Here is a 19,401-nt window from a genome sequence, read left to right as displayed (position 1 = left end):
TTCCTATCATGTATTAAGCTTGGTGGCCTCACTCCACTGTAATAATAATACATTAATAAGCTTAATAATAATAATAATAATAATAATAATAATAATAATAATAATAAACGCCAGTTCTAATGTCAATCCCAGGGTTGCCATATGTCCCGGTTTTCCAGGATTGTTACCGCTTTTGTGTCACTGTCCTAGTGTCCCAACAAATTAGTTCGGGATGGTCAGATGTTCCGATTTTGAGTTGGTTTACAGCTTCTTTGTATTTTAAGGTTACTACAATATATTGTATCTACTGTGTTAATATTAGCCGAACTTGTTGAAAACTTTAAATAGTGATATAGACGTGATATAATGATATAGAAGAGACACTGACTTGCCTAAAAAAAAATATTGCAGTTTTCAGAATCTGAAGTGTTTGATCTGTTTGTTTGCTTGAAAATCTTCGAGAGTACAAACTTGGATGTTCATGAATGGGAAAGCGTAAAAGTTCAAGACAAGTGGCTTAAATTTTTTGAGACTGTAAACCATACAGAACAGTGTTCAGAATTATTACAAAACTGTCAGTATATTTTCGCTGTACCTGCTCACAATGCAAATCATGAACGCAAATTTTCTCTGATAGCAGCTAAAAAATAAATTTTTTGCACAATGAGCGGGTGTTTCAATTATATGTCCCGATTGTAGTTCCCAAGTTTATGGCAACACTCACCAATCCTGCTAAATCTAACCTAACCATACAGTTAATAGCTTCCTAAACTATACGCATTACAGTAGCATGCATGGATAAATTTCAAAACACGGATTCCTTCCTTTCCCTATTACTTCAAAATTCCAACCTTGTGCACACAAGATAAATTATTGGCACTGAAAAGTGCCTTTTAGTAAGCATGAAGGTGCGCATTCGACAAACACAGACAAATCTGCTCTTTTTAGTAATCTAAGATATAATTATTGTGTGAGGAAACCGTATACTGAAATTTTCCCAATAAATGAATGTGTGCGATTCAACTTGCGTGATAAACATAATAGCTTATGGATTTGAATCACAACATCGATACAGAAAAAACGTATTCGGAACTGTATTAAATCCAAAGGAAGATCATTATTATAGGTTAATAATAATAAAAAGCATAATCCAACACTAGAAAATAATGAAGCAAAAAGGAAAAATAAAAAAATTAATAAATGTGTTACACTTACGCTACGGATCCTCTGTACAGCGATCATCGCTAAACTCACAACGCTGGTTTCTTTACATCAACGTTCAACGTGTGCTGCATCCATTGCCTGTTGGATCGCATCCTAATAGCGACAGTGAGTAAGACGAGTGGATAAATCTCACCCTCGGCTCCCTTCACTGCGCATGCGCTAATCGTCTGTGCCCCGATGTAAACATAAGATCGAGTTATCGTCTGCTGCTGCTCTGAATCAGCGCTATCTTTACTGTCATTCATTCATTCATTCATTTATTTTATTCCATAGATCTTACATGAGCAATGAAGCTTTAAGATGTGGAACATGTGCATCAGCTGTTGAATTATTTACGCGTTTTCGGGAATGAGGGTTTTATTTTCATTTTACATTGATAGTTTGTAATAATGCCTGTGGTGTGCAAACATTGGAGTACGCCTACGATATTTAATAACCAATCAAATTGAAACAAATATTGAAGACATGCACATAAAATAATACAATCGTAGCATTACGATATTTTCAACCGCATAATAATAATAATAATAATAATAATAATAATAATAATAATAATAGCAACAACTTTTGTCTTTATGGATCTATATACAGTCTTTGATTGTATAGGTACTAGGCCACACTCTTACTGGACAAATTACATAATTATGATTTTAGGGATGTAGGCCTACCATGAAATTAATTCAGTCCTATAATACATTACAAATGGTACAAATCGATCAATTTGAAAAGGGTAAATCAAATTAAGAATAGTTTATTCAGTTAGGTAAGAGGAAAATTAAATTTGATGTAGGCCCACCTGAGGGTTAGATCTTGGAACCCCTCTTGTTTATAATTTAGCCTATGTTAACGAATCATAATCTTTACACAATGGACATATTATTATCAGTAGCGAAGCATGACAAAAATTTTTGGGTAAGCTGGCCTGAAGGCATGGTTCGGAAATAGTGATGTGTATTTATATAATAGACTAGTAACAGTATTATTATTATTATTATTATGTTACGTATTAAGGCACATGAGCCTATAATGCTAGCAATGTAGCCTGCTTCTACAACGCCATCCGAACACAATGAGAAATAGTGCACTCTTTTTCTTTATAAATTGTCTTTTTTTTTTTGTGGATCTTAATCTACAAATTTTTTTGTTGATTTTTTGTCAGACAATACTAGTCTTCATTTCAAAGCAAGGTTTAGTGTCAAATAGTGATAACCAATTTCTCTGCTCGACCTGCAACATGTCTTTCTGACATTAAACACATGACAAGTATGCACTGCAAATTATTATCAGATGGACACAGTCTCTCGACGCGAACTTCATGCTGTAAGGAAACAGAAGCAAAGGAAGCTGACTACGTACTTACAATTAAATACAATCCATCCTGTCTTCAGTGGTTCCGAGGCCATCACAGTTGCCTAAGATTCCTTATATATCAATTCCAGGCGTCTGTTTTTCATTTATGAAAAAATGTCTATCATTCGTTCTTTGAACACAACATCTTGAGAATACTGACTAGAAAGTTCTCTTTCAATTGAAATTGTAGCTAGATTGGATAACCTATTATTTGTTATGGAATTTCGGAGATAGTTTTTAATCCTTTTTAATGTGCTCATTGAACGTTCTGTAGTAGTCGAACTCATTGGAATGCTGAGAATTAGCTGAAGCAACTTTACTGTCTGCTCATATACTGTTTCGCGCTCATTGTCTACTATGAAAGCCAATAATTCAATGCAGGATTTGTCCTTATCTTTTCCGGAACTGTAGATATTAACCAGTTCATGTTGTAGTGCTACAAACTTAAACTCATTAGGATAGGCATTTTTAAGTTTTTGAAACTGAATACCAGGAAATGTTTCTTTGAACTGGGGAAATCTTTTATGGTTTAAGAGTTCTACAAATGAAATTTCGTCGAAATTGCTGAATCGTTCTTCTAACTGGACTATGCTGGAATCAAGAATTTCAAATGCAACAAGTTTGTGAGATTCAACAAAACGCTTGGGTTGGAAGTCCTCCTGGTTGTTTGTGTTCAACTGCGTACTCTCTTGAAGACACTCATGTAATACTTTGTCTGACCATAGAGATGAAATGTTTGATTTGGCCGTTCTGATTTCATTTATGCATAAGTTTACATCACTTGTGCAGTTAGTTTGAAAAATGTTGAACAAATGTTCAGTGAAGATAAAAATCTTATTGAAAAGACACAAGATAAATGTGAACATTAAAGAATCTAAAATTCTCAGAAGTCCTATTGCATTATTTACAGATTCAGGATCCCAATCATCAGACTCAGTTACATAGTTCACCGAATTTCTCAACTCTTGGTAATGGTGGTTGATGGTGGACACAGCTCGTGAATTGTAATTCCAACGTGTTTGTGCTGGATGAGGTAGCTGAAACCCAAGTTGTCGAAGCAGTTCTGCATGGGAAGAAGATTACTGAAGAAGGAATGAAATACAGTGAAGTTGCAGATGAAAAGTTTAACTTCTTTAATTGTTTTGGCACTGTGTAATAGAACCAAATTCAGCTGGTACGTATAAGAATGTACGAAAATCGCTCTGGCATGCTTTCGACGTATAATGGCTTGCACCCCACCATGACGTCCTGACATAACTGAAGCACCGTCGTATGTCTGGCAAACAAGTTTCTCCTCCATATTGTATTTTTCTACGACAGTGATGATTTTTTTACAACCCCTCGGCAGTTTTATCAGCTGAAACATCTTAAAATCCCAAAAAAACGTTCTGTTACTTCTACCATGAACATATCTGACAATGATACTGAATTGTGCTTTTACAGAAACGTCAGTTATCTCATCAACTGGAATTGACACTAAAGTTGCATTATTAATTTCCTTATGAATGTTCTCATTGATGGCAATAGTGACTGATTCGATTAAATCGTTCTGAATATCTGAAGATGTACCCCTAAATACTGTGCTACTTTCCAAATGGTCTTTCATTAATCCCTCCTCCATAGCCAACATATTTAGTTTCTAAATAATTGCCTTTATTGAGAGAATCTATGCTCTCGTGTCCACTGAAAGCTTGTTCTTGCTTTCCTAAATGACACACATCAATGAGGCAGCCTATAATTTCTCGAAACGCAAAACATTGTTGTTGTGTCTATCAGCTTCAAGACAGGCACTTTCTGAAATGCAATGATCGATTCTGTATCTTCCTAACATATGAAACACCTCAGAATTTTTTATATGCTGCTTACTTGTGGCATGCTTGGAAGCCTTAAGTTCAAAGTTTTTCAGTGCTATCTGACTTCCTTTACACCATGAATCTTCTCCACCGAACATTAAGTAATAATAACAGTGATATGTCCACTTTGTTTTATTTCCTGCCAGCCATCTAGGCTATATTTCAAGTACTACTTTTCTTGGAACGTTCTGATATATTTATCATCCTTCTGTGAAATATCTAATTTTGGTCTCTTTATTTTTCCTTTTACATCCTCTTTTTGTTCAAAAGTTAAATTATTTATAGAATTATTTAACAAAAAGTCAGCTGAATTGAATGAGTCGTGGTTAATATCTACAGCACCTTCCATTTTTGTTTGCTAAGTACACTGCACTAAATGTTAAAATAACATTGTCAATATAATACAAAATCACAACACTAAAATAAAAGAAGCTGCATTCGTTATTAAGATGGAAATGCGTTCACTCTACTCAAATGTCGAGCATAAGTGAGCTACGAGCTCGAATAAGCCGGCTTACTGGAGCAGTGTGAATATAATGTGTCCTTTCCCTCTCACTCCAGGACAGATCTAGGAGCGCTCTGTAGCTGAATGCTGTCAGCTTAACCTGCGCATGCATACCCAGCTGCCCACTCCCCTCACTTTCCACGAACAGACGTAGTGAGTGATCAGTCCATTTACAGGCCTTGCTTAACGTCGCTAAAAAGTAAACAAAACACCGAAACACTCCTGTTTTTAATTAACTAAATTCTAAATTGATCTAGTCCCTTCTTCGAAAATGTTTGGGAAAGCTCAGCTTACCCTGCCTACCCTGAAGCTATGCCACTGATTACTATGTATGCCAGGGGTTCTCAACCTTTAGAAGATTGTGAGCACCACCCACACGTAGTACTATGAAACAGAATATGTTTTGAATACTTAAACTAAATAAAAAATACAATTTTAAAACACTCATACAGGGTAATGATATCCTTGAGCTTGAATGTTGCTCAGAATTTCAGTGATGTCCAAGGAGAGGTCACTTGTAGCTACACCTCAATAGTCCTGCAGATGTAAATTAGTAATTGTGATCGAGGTTTTTCTTAAACTGGATTTTTTTTGTGCATATGTAGGTTGCCCCAAACATAGCCAGACATTTGAGAGAAACATTCCGCAGTATTTAGAGCTTGTTTGTATCTTCTGCTCCTCAAAGGCTATACATTTTTTCTTTTAAAAAAAGACTGGATATCTATAAATTGAAGTTTTGCACGAGCAATCATATTATTCTCTTGAATAATCTTGATTTTTCTGATTAAATCAACATTGAATTGAAAGGACTTATACACCATGTGAAATACGTGAAAGCCCATTAGATCTCTAAGATATTATAATGGATAGATAGGAACACTATTTATTCCGCCTTGGACAACTAACTTTGAATTGAAAAAAGGACCCCAGGAGAGTTCATGCTCATGAGCACCAAATGTCATTAAAAGAACACCATGGTGTAACGCCTGATGTGTGCTGATAAAACAATAAAATTCTCAACTACTACTCAAGCACAGAAAATTTCAACAAGTGCATATTATTCAATAAAAGAATTCATGCATTACTATTTTTCTTTATATAACTGAGAACAAAATGCTTAGGACTACTTCATATTGATATTGCAATCTATTATGTATCTTTTATAATTCGATAATACAATTTCTAGTATATTAACCTTATAAAATAAGTGCAATTATAGTAATTTTATTTCTTTACGTATATATGGCGATATTTTTTGCATTCCACGAGATTCATAATTTGCTTCACAGCTATAATATTGAACATGCCAATTTTAATATGACTACTACCAAAAATTAAATTTCAATGCAAGTACATCGACTTTGTGCAAAGATTTTGAATAGGCCTACAATATATGAAAATAACATTTGACTTGGATGACAGCAACTGGAATAATAAATTACGAAATCTGTCGATAATATAAAGTACAGTAATATCAACAGCTAAAAATGCATTAACGTATAGACCTCTAGAAATTGTGTGTGATGAAGTTGGATCCAGCAAGCGGTGAATAAAACATTTTCTGCTTACAACAGGACCAAATACCTTCACACATAGCACATGCACAGTAAAGAGGGAGGAGGGTGACATTTATAGTCTCATATAAAATTGTAGTGATAAACAGCCATGAAACACGTCCTTTCATACCATTTTATTGATCAAAATTAGTATGACATAGTAAAAGTATAATAGTCAACGTAAAAGAAGAACCTCCAGTACATAATGACTTCAGAAAATTTACTTGTTCATATGAATTCATAGTATCAACAAAGGCTATCATGGACATGCTGCTTTTGGTACTGGGTCTATTCCAGAACTAGGTAAATGGTTCGAAATGAAGTGGTGAGATGGACCTATCTGACTGCGAAGCAGACTCTGCAATATCTTCAGCATCTCCTCTCATGGCTAGTTTGCTGCATTGTTCATTGGTTTCAAACTTTTCTCAACTTCAAGTGGACATTTTTGTGCACTTCTCCAGATGTTGTAACATTTTTACAGCATTTATATGATCGTAGAAGAGTTTACAGAATTTGATTAAAAATCAAAATATTTTCGAACATCATCTTTCCTCCTCTACCACATGGCAGGAACATGTTTTCAGCATAATTTGTAAGAATAAAATTTTAGCACACTGTCAGTCTGCATATAAAATTTTCTTCTAAATTACAGGACAAAAGCAAGTCCCATTCAGTTGCTAGTTATGTATTTAATTTGTCTATGGAATAAATCAGACTTCTGGACATTTTCTGTAACATGAATAGTATTTTTGTACACATTAGAAGAAATGTGTACAAATGGATAGCTAATACAAAAAACCCAAATGATTTCTACTCCCCTTTTTTATTTAAGAATATTTCTACAGAAATCATTGTTTTAAAAAATTCTTAATCCAGATGTGCCCAACATTTTTTTTTTAATATTTTGATTGTTTTTTTCTAACATTCTTAATCATTTTCTATAGTTACATCACTAAAATAGTGACTTTATTTCAGTCTCAAACCCGGTATCCTTTTAAAAGAACAATGGGCATATACAAGTACCATAATCTTATTTTATATATAATACACATATCTAATGTAAGTATAATTTATTTCACTTTAGAACAAAACTGTTACACAGTTGTTAATTAATTTCAAATAAACATGCATTTACATAATTATCCTGACATTAAATTATTATATTAAAAATACATTATTTTATGTCATTACTGAGTTTGAAATGTGAAATAAGAAAAGTTTGACCAAAGTAATCTTTGTTTCCTTCATCCAGACATTAGCTTTTTTTTTTTTTTTAAATAAATTATTTCTTTTGATGGTAAATTGAGAAACACTCAGTGTGGAAGACAACATCACATTTCTGACATTTCCTCGACACTTTCTTCTTACAAACTCTGCATCTAGTTTTTTTAGCCTGAAGAATAATCATGTGATCCATATGGTCATAACAGGAGTCAGCATTGTGTAAACTTGATGGTCGGCTTCTTTTTCTTGGAGCAGCATTTTTGTTCATTTCTGAAAGAGCTATGGCAACTCTCCTGCGGAATGTCAAATGGTCCATGTTTCCATAATTTTGCCTGTATATCTGCTAAGCATTTTGCTCACACATATCAATGCAATGTGTTATTAGAGAATGTACCATTTCTTTCTTCTAATCTACACTCTGTATAGGCTGTTTTGATCACATCAGTCTACTCCACCCATTCCGGAATTGTAGACTCTGATGAGGTGATTTTTTTTTTCTGAGATTTGGAAAATCTGCTTACTGAGTGAATAGGATATACACTTCATGCATTTGAAGTCAATGAAACCACATTATTATCGTTCCATTTTGTTACAATACTATGATCTTCTGTTACTTTATGCTCAAAATATCCACGAGTCTTCCTTTACATGTCTTCTTTCCTGACTAGGGGACACTTAGATGCTCTATTTTCCCGTATTGTTTCATTAGCTCTTGTGTTTCTCTTACTAAGTTCTTCTAACAGTGGAATTGTAGTGAAGAAATTATCAAAGAAAATATGGTATGAGAAGGGGCCAATTTTGGTCAGAGTATCAGAATACTGCAGTACAACAGCAGGTCCCAGGCCAAGTGCTTTATATTCCTGTTTTATTTTGCTTTTAGCACCTTGGTATGGTTCCATCCAATTTACATATCCGAACTTGTAGTACCAACCCACAGTTTGTACCCATATCTTATCGGTTTGCCCTGAATAAATTGTTTACATCTATGTTTGCCAAAATAAGGCACCGTGGCTTCATCCACACTATAGTTTTCTTAGTGAAGTGCAAAATTCTGGAATTGTTCATTGAGTAAGTTAAACAAAGACCGAATTTTAGCAAACCGATCTGAAGTGTCAAGATTTTCATTGTCACAACGGTGCAAATTTGAAAATATAAATTCAAATCTATTCCTGGATAGCGCATTTGCAATAGTTCATGGCATGTATCAGGACTATTCTCCCAGTACATGCGTCGCCTTGATAATGCTACGTAGTCACTCAGTAAGAGTATGCCTATGTAACATCTCATTTCTGACTCTGATATATCACCAAGTCTCAAAATATGTGCTTCAGTGGCTGGCCATGATAATATCTTTGAAAAATATTGGAGTGCAAGAGGTCAAATGACTTTATTGTCAAACGCCTGGCATTAGAAAACAACAACATACATCAAAAAGTTTATTTTTTCGAGCTGCATAACAGTTAGAGTGACTTGCCAATAACTCAATAACTTCATCGTCAAACAGATTCAGGAACATTTTCAACAGGTGACACTTGATTTAACACTGTGCTAAGTTGTGGTCATGAGATTGGATCATTGTCTAAATCGCCATTATACCAAACATACACATTTTTTGGATAAAGTCCTGCTGTCAAAACTGCTGTTGTTGCTGCTGATGCTGCTGTTGGTGGTGTTGATGCTGTTGTTGCTGCCACTGCTATCATCGTTGTTGCTGCTGCTGTTGGTGGTGGTGGTGGTGTTGATCCTATTGTTGCTGCCACTGCTATCATTGTTGTTGTTGTTGCTGCTGGTGGTCCTGCTGTTGCTGTTACCACTGCTGTTGTTGCTGCTGCCACAGTTATTTCTGCCACTGCTGTTGTTGCTGCCATCACTATTGTTGCTTTCTCTACTGTTATTGCTGCCACTCCTGTTGTTGCTGCCACTGTCTTATTAGTTTCCATTTCATCATCGTGATTTTCATCTGATTCATAATTCATGATTTCAACTTCTGCTCTAAGCTGAGAACCTGGAAGTTTATTGATACTGCTATAATCCCTTATATGACTATTGTCCTTTTAAAAGGACACAACTTTATACTGCTGTGATAGGAGAAAATTAAACAATAATTTCAATGTGTAACCTAAATATAAATCTGTCATGTATTTTCAAAGTAGAGTACAAAAATTAATCAAATCTATGCATAATCTAGGATTTTACTTACTTTTTCTTCTTTGGGCATGTAGAATTTTCCATCTTCTAATATGTACCCGACTGTGTCTATCTTGTTTCAGAATGTGTATGAAAGACAGTGAACTGACAATAGAAGGTCTCTTTTCTACAACGGTTTCCTATAACTGTCCATTGTTGTCAAACAGAAGATTACACTTATACCAACTTTGAAGCATTCAAATTTAAAACAGTGCACATTGCCCTTTTAAAAGGACAATGGGCAGATCTGGGTTAATGCTAAAAATGACAGAAGCTACTCAGAATTAATGATATGCTGGTCTAATGATGAAACAGGAATGGCAGGCAACACACTGAAGTAATGAAAGCACATACACTATAGTCACTTTATCCAATACCAATCTCAAAAGATCTGCTACGAACAGATTTCTGCTCTTTTATTAAAAATAATAAACAATGTCTTCAGTTGCAAAAATTTCGCAAGTATATGACCTATAATGCATTGAAATTTAGAAACATCTTCATGTTCATGCAATTATACTGCCCCAAGACACTCATTTATCGTCTGGTAGTATAATTGGATCTGTTGAGACATAATAGTAAATAAAATTCTCTTGTGTATGAGCTGAATGCAGAGGTGGAGAAAGAGTTTAATACCGATGTTCATTTGTAAGAATGCCAGAACACAGTATTAAAATACCAGACACATATAATGACTGAACACAAACAATGCAATGAAAATGATCTTTAAGATTTCCGAACAGTCATTCTTGATTTATAAAAAAAAAAAAACCACTGAGAGGCATCATTACTTTATATTTAATGGGAGAAGAGTAAAAAGTTTTTCTTTTTCATACATATGAAACAAAAAGAAAACACACTCATTATAAACTTATATATATTTTTAAATCTTATATACACATATTCCACAATCACTCTGCATATATGTACACAGTATTCTCACAGTAATACAGGGCTGGCACATTGCAGTGTGAGGGTTACGTATAAAAGTGTAAATAACAAACAATACTCTGCTGCAAGCCTCTGTCATATCAGAGTCCCTGCCAAAAGAAGCGGCTACAAAACATACAAACAATGCTACAAATCTGAAATCTTTATTCTGAAGATAAATCTCTTGACGTAGGGAATATTTTATCAGTATACAGAATGAGAAAACAAAACACTCATATGGGATGTTTGACTGTAAAGTCACTGGTCACTCTCACAGCATGATTACAATAAACTTCAACACTTATGGGAAAGTATATTTTGAGACTAGCATATATATTTGTATATGTCCCTTCCCCTATATAAAGCCAGATACTATATGTATATATATATTTAAGCTTTTTGCCTATTCAGTTACGTTGTAGACACAGAAAAGCTGAATCTTAATGTACAAATAAAATTACGGGGAATCATATTCAAATATATATGATATTTACAAAGAAAATGTTGAACATGTTAAAAAATTTGATCTCCATATAAGCAAAAACATCATTTAATCACTCTGTACACTAATATGTTTAAAATTTCAAACGTTTCACTGTCTGTAGCCTTGAAGACCTTATTCAAGCAGGTCTCTCATTCTCTCATAACATACAAGAATAAACTAGTGTGTTACAAATAATGTGCACATTCCAAGTCTTGTAATTATAGGTTAACAGAATAGTTAAGAACAAATCAGGATATAATTCCATGGTCTAAATTTGCTTGCTATGATAAACAAAAATAAGTTCATTTTTTAAATTACAGGTACAGTAGGCCTAATATGAAACATTATTCAGAGATTATTATTTTCATTATGAAATATTAATCAAATTACATGCATACCAATTTAAGAATTCTTTATTTGACTGTATATATCAGTATGTTTTTAAACAACAGTCTCAATAAAGTAAAATATTATTATTTTTTTTAAACAAATAACATATTAATGTCGAAAAACATATAGGCCTAACAATGCAGATAATTATATTTCATTAATATTTACTTGAGGATGTTTTACTATTTAAGAATAAAGTTGATACTGCAAGACAAATCATGATTTCAACTTTCAGTTTAAATTCCTCATTTATTTTCATATTGTTATACTAAGGTACAATTACTGTGTTTACACGATTATAATACTCACCTTTTTCGACAAAATATCGTCTTGAAAACTGGAGTGCATATTATATTCAATGGTGTATTATATTTGCACGCAAAATGTCGTCTTGAAATCTTACTTACAAATGGCTTTTAAGGAACTCTGAGGTTCACTGCCGCCTTCACGTAAGCCCACCATCAGTCCCTATCCTGAGTAAGATTAATCCAGTCTCTACCACCATATCCCACCATCTTCTAAACTAGGATGCATATTATATTTGCATGCAAACACAGACTCAAATTTAAATTAATGCTTAATTTATGCTATGAGATATGGTGGGAAACTGCTGATGGAAATGGTATTTGTGGGTTTGTATTTTCTAGTCTTTGTGCACTTTTCATTTGTAATTTCATGTCCATTTTTGACAACAATCACGCATCTTTAAATAAATCAAAAGAATTTGCTAACAATAAAATAATTACTGATGAAAGAGTGGCATAACATTAGTCAATGTCAATCAATGTTCTGACATCGAACCAAATCTATTCACTGGAAGTACAGTTATGATGAAAACAGGATGAATGTAGTGTATAGCTACAGATAAAGGTGTCTTTATAACTTGTCTTGATAATATCATTTTAATTTTGAATGGTTTTTAGCATAGGTGCATATTATATTCGCCAGTAATTTTTTTTTCTGGATTTTAAGATTAGAAAATGGGGTGCGTATTATATTCGAGTAAATATGGTAGTATTCAAATGTAGTATGGTTCTAAAGAAGAGAAGAAGGTTTTTCTAGTTTGTATTTATAGGAAGTTGCATTGTTCGTATTTCTGCTGGTGAATTTTAAGCAAATAAAAATATTAAGTCACATTTATGATAACATTACAAATTAATGAGACACTGGAAAGAACGCAAGTCATGATCTTGGAACTACATAATTTATAATTTACTTATTCAATCCAAATGAAAACTTTCGTTGATACGACTGATATTAAGCTTCAGATTTGTTACGTAATTATATCTGTAAGCAGTTATCGTCAAAATGATTTCAGAATGAAATTACAGCTCAACTGCATTGAGATGAATGCTTGAACAATATTTGAAATAGATTCTCCTTATCAGATGTTCACAGACATGTGTAATTTACTAATCCAACTTGAAAAAGAAATTCAAAACAATTCGAAACAAGACTTTCTCAAAATCATTTTTGGAATGGAAGACAAATATTTATACAAAAATTCTCATTCAAAACGAAGTGTACTCAGCCATATTAGCAGAAGCAATGAAACGTGAGTCCCAAAACAAGTCACATATAATTTAACTCATGACAATTATAGTAAAATAATCCATTAAGATTCAAAACCAAAAGCAAATTTTAATTTAAATCTTTAACAAGTATAGAAGTAGAAGAGATACAGCAATTCTGAGATAAAAAAACAGGCCTATAATAAAATTACTAGTTATAATATTTTCGTTTATGCAGCCTTCTGATATAAAACTGACTATAAAGTATAAAGATGCAAGATATCAGATTTCTTTAGCTACAGTATGTCAGAGCTAAACACATAATATATTCTATTAGGAAAGAAATAGCAAGTTCAGAAGCGTTTATTTGATAAGTGGACTAGGCACTTTCAGACGAGCAGAAAATAATGATATCTAATAGCCTTAGCCAATATATGCTGCTGTCCGCAAATGGAGCAGAACTGTTAGCGTTAAAGCTGCCTTTCAAATCAAGTAATGGCATTATACAGAAATGTTTGTTTTGAAACATACATGGGTCTTGACGATTTTCTTAAATGAAATTAGTAAAGAAATACTTAACAAGGTTTCTACATTCTTCTAAAATGGAAAATCTAACATGGTATAAGTAATAAAATTTCGCCACATTAACCCAATAGGAAGTCAACCTATCTATATTTTGTAAATACTATCTGATGGGTCACAACATTCAATGTCTATTTACAGGAAGCTAAATGCTTCTAGTCTGTGACTGAAAAAGAGTGGCATGTCAGAGTTAAACAGTATTTTAAGTAGGATATATTAGTAGAATAACTATACTTATCTACATCGCCTAAATTTTGTAATCTTTGCTTAAAATTTGTCAAAATTATCATAGAAAACAATACAATTGAATAGATGCAATTCTATCAGTATTTGAAACCCATCAGGTGCGAAATGATATATTATAATGCAATAACAATCCAGTAATTAATTTATATAAACCAATTCTTGATTCAGCTCCTGTCGATATGATTCATAACGCAAGCATTCTACTTTAGCATTACTGTTACCAACAAAAAATATATGAACTGTTACAATATGATCCTTGTCAATCATTGCTGGAATTAAAGATTAAATTTTTAGCTGTAGTTAAAAGGTTTTTAGAACAAATGACCCTGAACTTATCACATTTCACAAAAGAGAAAAAGAATTAAAAAATTATTAATTAGTTGGCTAATACAACAGGAAAATTCCAAATACATTAAGTGTGTGAAACCAATGATTCACAATGTTTCTACCATTGGGAATGAACTTACTTTTATAGATTGGTACAAGATAGCACCAAATATACTGTGGGAATTTATTACAAGCTTTACTGCACAAGAAATACGTTACAGGAAAACAGACTTAAGATGATATGACATTTCAATTGTAGCAATATAATTTAATACATCATTAAAAATAATGTCATAATGACCAACTAAAATCTACTGTACACTGGTTCAATCGACAAAGAAAGAAAAAAAGTGTCTCGAAATGTGCCCATACAAGACCTTGCCATGTTATAATTTTCTTACAAACTGTTACATGGGAAATGGAAGAAGAAATTTTCCTATGAAAAACGAGAAATACTTCATCTCGTTAATTCAACATTAAATGGATACAATATTAAACAATAATGGCAAATAAAAACTAATATCTATCTGCTGAATGCGAAACCTAAACCAAAAGTTCTTGTATGGAATTATGGCCAGGTATATAAATAGTGGAATATTTCTTTTCATACAAGAAGTTGGTCATTATAACAAAACTGCGTGTGTATTATTATTTCCTTGTAACACACTAGTTTCTACACCAAGTATATCAACTCACACATCCTAATTCTTTCAAATTTGAAAGTCTTACTTCTCTTTGGTAAGTTTAGCAAAAGCAAATACAAAGCTAAGATCTTCTGTCTTGACAAGAATAATGCACGATGTCTCCATTGGGATAGCGAGCAAAAGCACTGCAACAGAAAAAGAACAAAAAGACGTTTGGTACATATAAAAACAATTCTTGCAATATTTCTATCATGGTCAGTAAAACATAGTTATGTGATTTCAGCATCATTGTCTGCCTTGATGACTGGATCACAATTTTATGTCATGACTTATCATCGTCATCATTGTTGTCATTGTCGCTTAAAAAAACACTCATCTGCTTGTCTGTGACAAGTGAAAATTTTTACTTAACAAGTGCAGAACATTCCGATTTTTTAATTGCACTTCTGTAGTTCGACCATGTTGACTAGAGAAATTTTTGCCTCACTGGAACCACCATAAAATGTTTGAAGCCTTGGTCATCACCATCATCTAATTACTTATATATTACTTATCTACAGATCTAAAATAATAAATCTTTGTAAATTAGAATATCATTACTGTATCTTACTAAAATGTAAGAATACACTTTTTTATATAGCTTATTTCAAATAAACTATGTATTTTCTTGCTATTCTACTATAGAACAACATTTTTTTTCAGCAATATTATTGGTTTTTAAAGAGGTAAATTCTGTAATGACCGATATATACTTCAATAAATAAATACATCATTCAAACATGACTGTAAGCATAGACATGCATACCTCTGATTTCCAAACCTCTTCTTGCACACTGGGCACACATTAAACTCTGTCATAAGAATGCTCTGTGACTCATAGCTCATCCTTTGCTCTTGTACCTGTAGAACATTCAAATTTACACTGTTAAAGCACATCACAACAAAAGCAAGAAATCTGAATCATATGTAGGTATGTACAATCCATTCCTGACAGGAGTAAAAAGTTGCAATGAAATGGAAATCTTAGTCTAATACTTATAGGCTCTTGAATATTACGTACCACAAATCAGATTTCAATTATGGAGGAGAATTAATAAAACTTCAGATATAAACTCCATTCTTAAGGAATGATTTCAAAAGTCCTGGCAGAACTGCCATAAATGTAATGTAACACAATTGATTCCAGCTATAAGGAGTAAATCTGAATGAATTTGCGAATATAAAAGTTATTTTAACGAAATTTCGAACATATTCCAAGGGTTATTTTCCCAAAAAATTTTGGATAAACTCCTTTCTTCTTTCAAATCCGAACAAGACATTGCACGTCTCCTAGCTCTTCAAGAGAGTGAGTCTGGAGCTTGGTTACACGCATTACCTTCTCCTCACATCGGCACCCTAATAGATAATACATCCTTTAAAATCGCAATAGCTTTACGCCTTGGTTGTAAACTCTGCCGGCCACACCAATGTATTTGCGGAGGAATTGCTGATATTTACGGTCATCATGCACTCAGCTGTGCGAGGAGCAAGGGTCGCATTCCCAGACATACATCACTCAATGATATCATTAAAAGATCTCTGACTTCTTGTGGCATCCCGTCTCTTTTGGAACCACCAGGTATTAGTCGCGCGGATGGTAAACAACCCGATGGTCTGACCTTAATTCCATAGTCTAGAGGAAAATCTTTAATTTGGGACTCCACTTGAGTTGACACTCTAGCTCCATCTCACTTACCGAATACCTCCAGACGCGCAGCATCTGCTGCTGAATTAGTCGAGAAGAAGAAAGTCAATAAATATGCTCATCTTTTAGACAATTATATCTTTGTCCCATTTGCTGTGGAGACCTTCGGTCCTTGGAGTCATGACGCTAAAGTTTTGGTATCTCAAATTGGCCAAATTTTGATCTCCATTACTGGTGATCGCCGTTGCACTACTTATTTGCGTCAATGCTTAAGTATTGCTATTCAACGTGGAAATGCAATGAGCGTTTTGGGTACTCTTCCAGAGTTCAGCCCTTTGGACGAACTTTTTCTCCTGTAAAATTTTTTATCTCTATGTAAATGTTTATATTTAGTTTTTATATATGTGTAATTGTAACGGTGAAAATATTGTTAATCAATTTTTTTTTTTTTTCATACGTGTATATTATTTTTGCGAGTGTTTTTTGTAAGTAATTTTATGAGGTTGTTATTGATATGCTGATAAATTATTTTTACGAATTTAAAAAAAAAAAAACATGGTTCAATAGGGTGGTCAAAGATAGCAGGGGTGTCTTAAAGCCTCCACATTCTCCCCACCCTGGTCGATCTCTAGGGGGACGACCAGCTGTACAGGTGTGGCCATCTTCCCTCCGTCGGCGGCGCGAAGTATGACAGTTCTTACTGTCCCATCTCGTCCTGTTTGTAGGGTCTCGACACGAGCCCTTTTCCACATGTGGCTCGGCCGGTTATCTACTTGGAGAAGAACTATGTCGTTGACTCTCAGAGATGGTGAACTGCCGTGTGGATGCTGAACTTCATGGAAACGTCTGAGCTCCAACAGATATTCCTTGGTCCGACACTTACAGAAGTCGTCAGCTAACTTCTGAAGCATCATCAGTTCCTTTTTTAGGTCACTCTTCATCTTTGGTGCCGTCCTGTGGGTATTGTGGTAAGTCGCTGTCCTGTCAGAAAATGAGCTGTGTTAGTGAATCGCTATTGTCTATGTCCTACGAGATGGGCCTGGAATTTATGGCGGCTTCTATGTTGACTAGGGTAGTATTCAACGCTTCCTTGTTAATCTGTGTCTTTCCCAGAACCTTCCGCAAATATCTCTTGGTAGTGCCGACCATTCTCTCCCACCATCCTCCCCACCAAGCCGCCCTAGGTACAATGAACTTCCAGTGGATGTTATGTTTGGCTAAATATTGATGGGTTGAAGATGCTGAGAGAAATGTCCAGATAGACGCTAATTCCCTGTTGGTAGCATGGAAAGATCTGGCATTGTCAGTGTAGATGGTGTGAGGTAGGCCTCGTCTTCCAGCAAATCTCTGAAGCGCAAGCAGGTATGTGTCAGTAGACATATCAGAACATAGTTCCAAATGCAATGCCCGTGTTGTAGCACAAGTGAAAAGGGCTATGTAGCATTTCTTGTGTGTCCCTCCAACCACCTTTACATAGAGCGGTCCTGCGAAATCGATTCCTGTGACTTCGAATGGCTTCAGTGGTGTTACGCGGTCTCCTGGGAGTGGGGCTTCTATAGCTTGACCCACGTGATTATGCGCCATTTTGCAGGGAAGACAGGTCCGTGGTATTTTCGTAACTGCTTGTCGAGCACGAAGTATCCAAAATTCAGAACGCAGCTCCGACAATACAATTCGCACTCCTAGATGGTGAAGTCTAATGTGCGTCTCCCGAATGCATCTTAACTGCTTGGAGTTAGTTGCCCATTTTGCCATAGGTAGGCTAAATATATTCATCAGTTGTGTCAGTTCGTAGTACAGGGAGATTACTTGGTTATCATTTTCCCCGCCGGCCACAAAGTCGTCCATGAAAGTACTGTTATCGGTGAGACTGGCGGCACTAGGAAATGTGGACTTGTGTAGGTAAGCAAGTTCCCTTAGTGCTGCTGAAAGGAGAAACGGACTGCAGGTAAGGCCAAAAGGTAGACGTGTAAAACAGTAGATGGTGACGTCACTTGTCATTTCATATTTTCCTCCGTCATCTTGAGTTACATTGTACCAGAAAAACCTGGTCAAATCTCTGTCTTTCCGGTCCAATTTAAGCTGCAGGAACGCTTGCGCTATGTCCCCAATTATTGCCGTATGGTATGTTCAGAATCTCAGAAGAATCGAAAGAACCTCTGGTAATAAATTTGGTCCCATCTCTAGTGAGGGACCATCGCCTTCACGAGCAGAAGCGTCGAAGACGATCCTCCATTTCGTCTTTCCACATTTCTCTTTCTTTACTAATTAGTGAGGTAAGTTGAACTCGTCATATGGTTGACTTCCTAGTGCAACAAGTTCCAAGTGCCCCTTAACAATGTAGTCCATCATCTGAGTACAGTATATTTCTTTTAGATGTGCATTTCCTTGCAGTCTCTTCTCTAAGTTCTGGAACCGTCTCTGTGAATTATAGCGATTGGTGGGCAGAATAATTCTCACCTTCCTGGGAAGGGAAACTACCTGCCGTTGGTCCTCGATGAGGTAGGAGTGCTCGAAGGCCTGAAGTATTGCTGAGTCCTTGGAACTGTGTTGTCGATTTTGATTTTCTCTTATCCCCAGGGTCTCCAGATCCCAGAATTTTCTGAGGACATCATCCGGGTAAGAGGGGGCATGTTCTGAGTGGATGTAATTCACAATTGTTGAGCCCACAGTGATGCCTGTTCGATTCCCACTTAGTATCCAACCAAACTTGGAGGGGATAAGT

The 19,401-nt window shown here is 34.8% G+C and overlaps 2 protein-coding genes across 9 annotated transcripts in view; both read right to left on the bottom strand.

Moving 5' to 3' along the window:
* LOC138711993 (zinc finger protein 345-like) overlaps positions 1 to 1,411 on the bottom strand; it is a 41,910-nt gene extending 40,499 nt beyond the window's left edge. For 5 of the 8 annotated variants that reach the window (XM_069843333.1, XM_069843332.1, XM_069843335.1 and 2 more), the window contains exon 1: positions 1,195 to 1,411. The gene's annotated coding sequence lies outside the window, so the exon portion shown is untranslated. The remainder of the gene's footprint in view (positions 1 to 1,194) is intronic. The other 3 variants (XM_069843338.1, XM_069843336.1, XM_069843331.1) reach the window with 3 other exon arrangements.
* A 9,326-nt stretch (positions 1,412 to 10,737) lies between these two features.
* Positions 10,738 to 19,401, bottom strand: part of Vps39 (vacuolar protein sorting 39) — a 62,791-nt gene continuing 54,127 nt past the window's right edge. The window contains exons 15-16 of the mRNA XM_069843321.1: positions 15,798 to 15,892; positions 10,738 to 15,177 (exon numbers count right to left, since the gene is read on the bottom strand). Of these exons, the coding sequence (XP_069699422.1) occupies positions 15,114 to 15,177; positions 15,798 to 15,892 (159 nt within the window). The 3' untranslated portion in view covers positions 10,738 to 15,113. The remainder of the gene's footprint in view (positions 15,178 to 15,797; positions 15,893 to 19,401) is intronic.

Source organism: Periplaneta americana, chromosome 13 (assembly GCF_040183065.1).
Source record: "Periplaneta americana isolate PAMFEO1 chromosome 13, P.americana_PAMFEO1_priV1, whole genome shotgun sequence".
In the NCBI taxonomy this organism is placed as follows: Eukaryota; Metazoa; Arthropoda; class Insecta; order Blattodea; family Blattidae; genus Periplaneta; species Periplaneta americana.
This window is presented reverse-complemented; position numbering and strand designations above follow the sequence as displayed.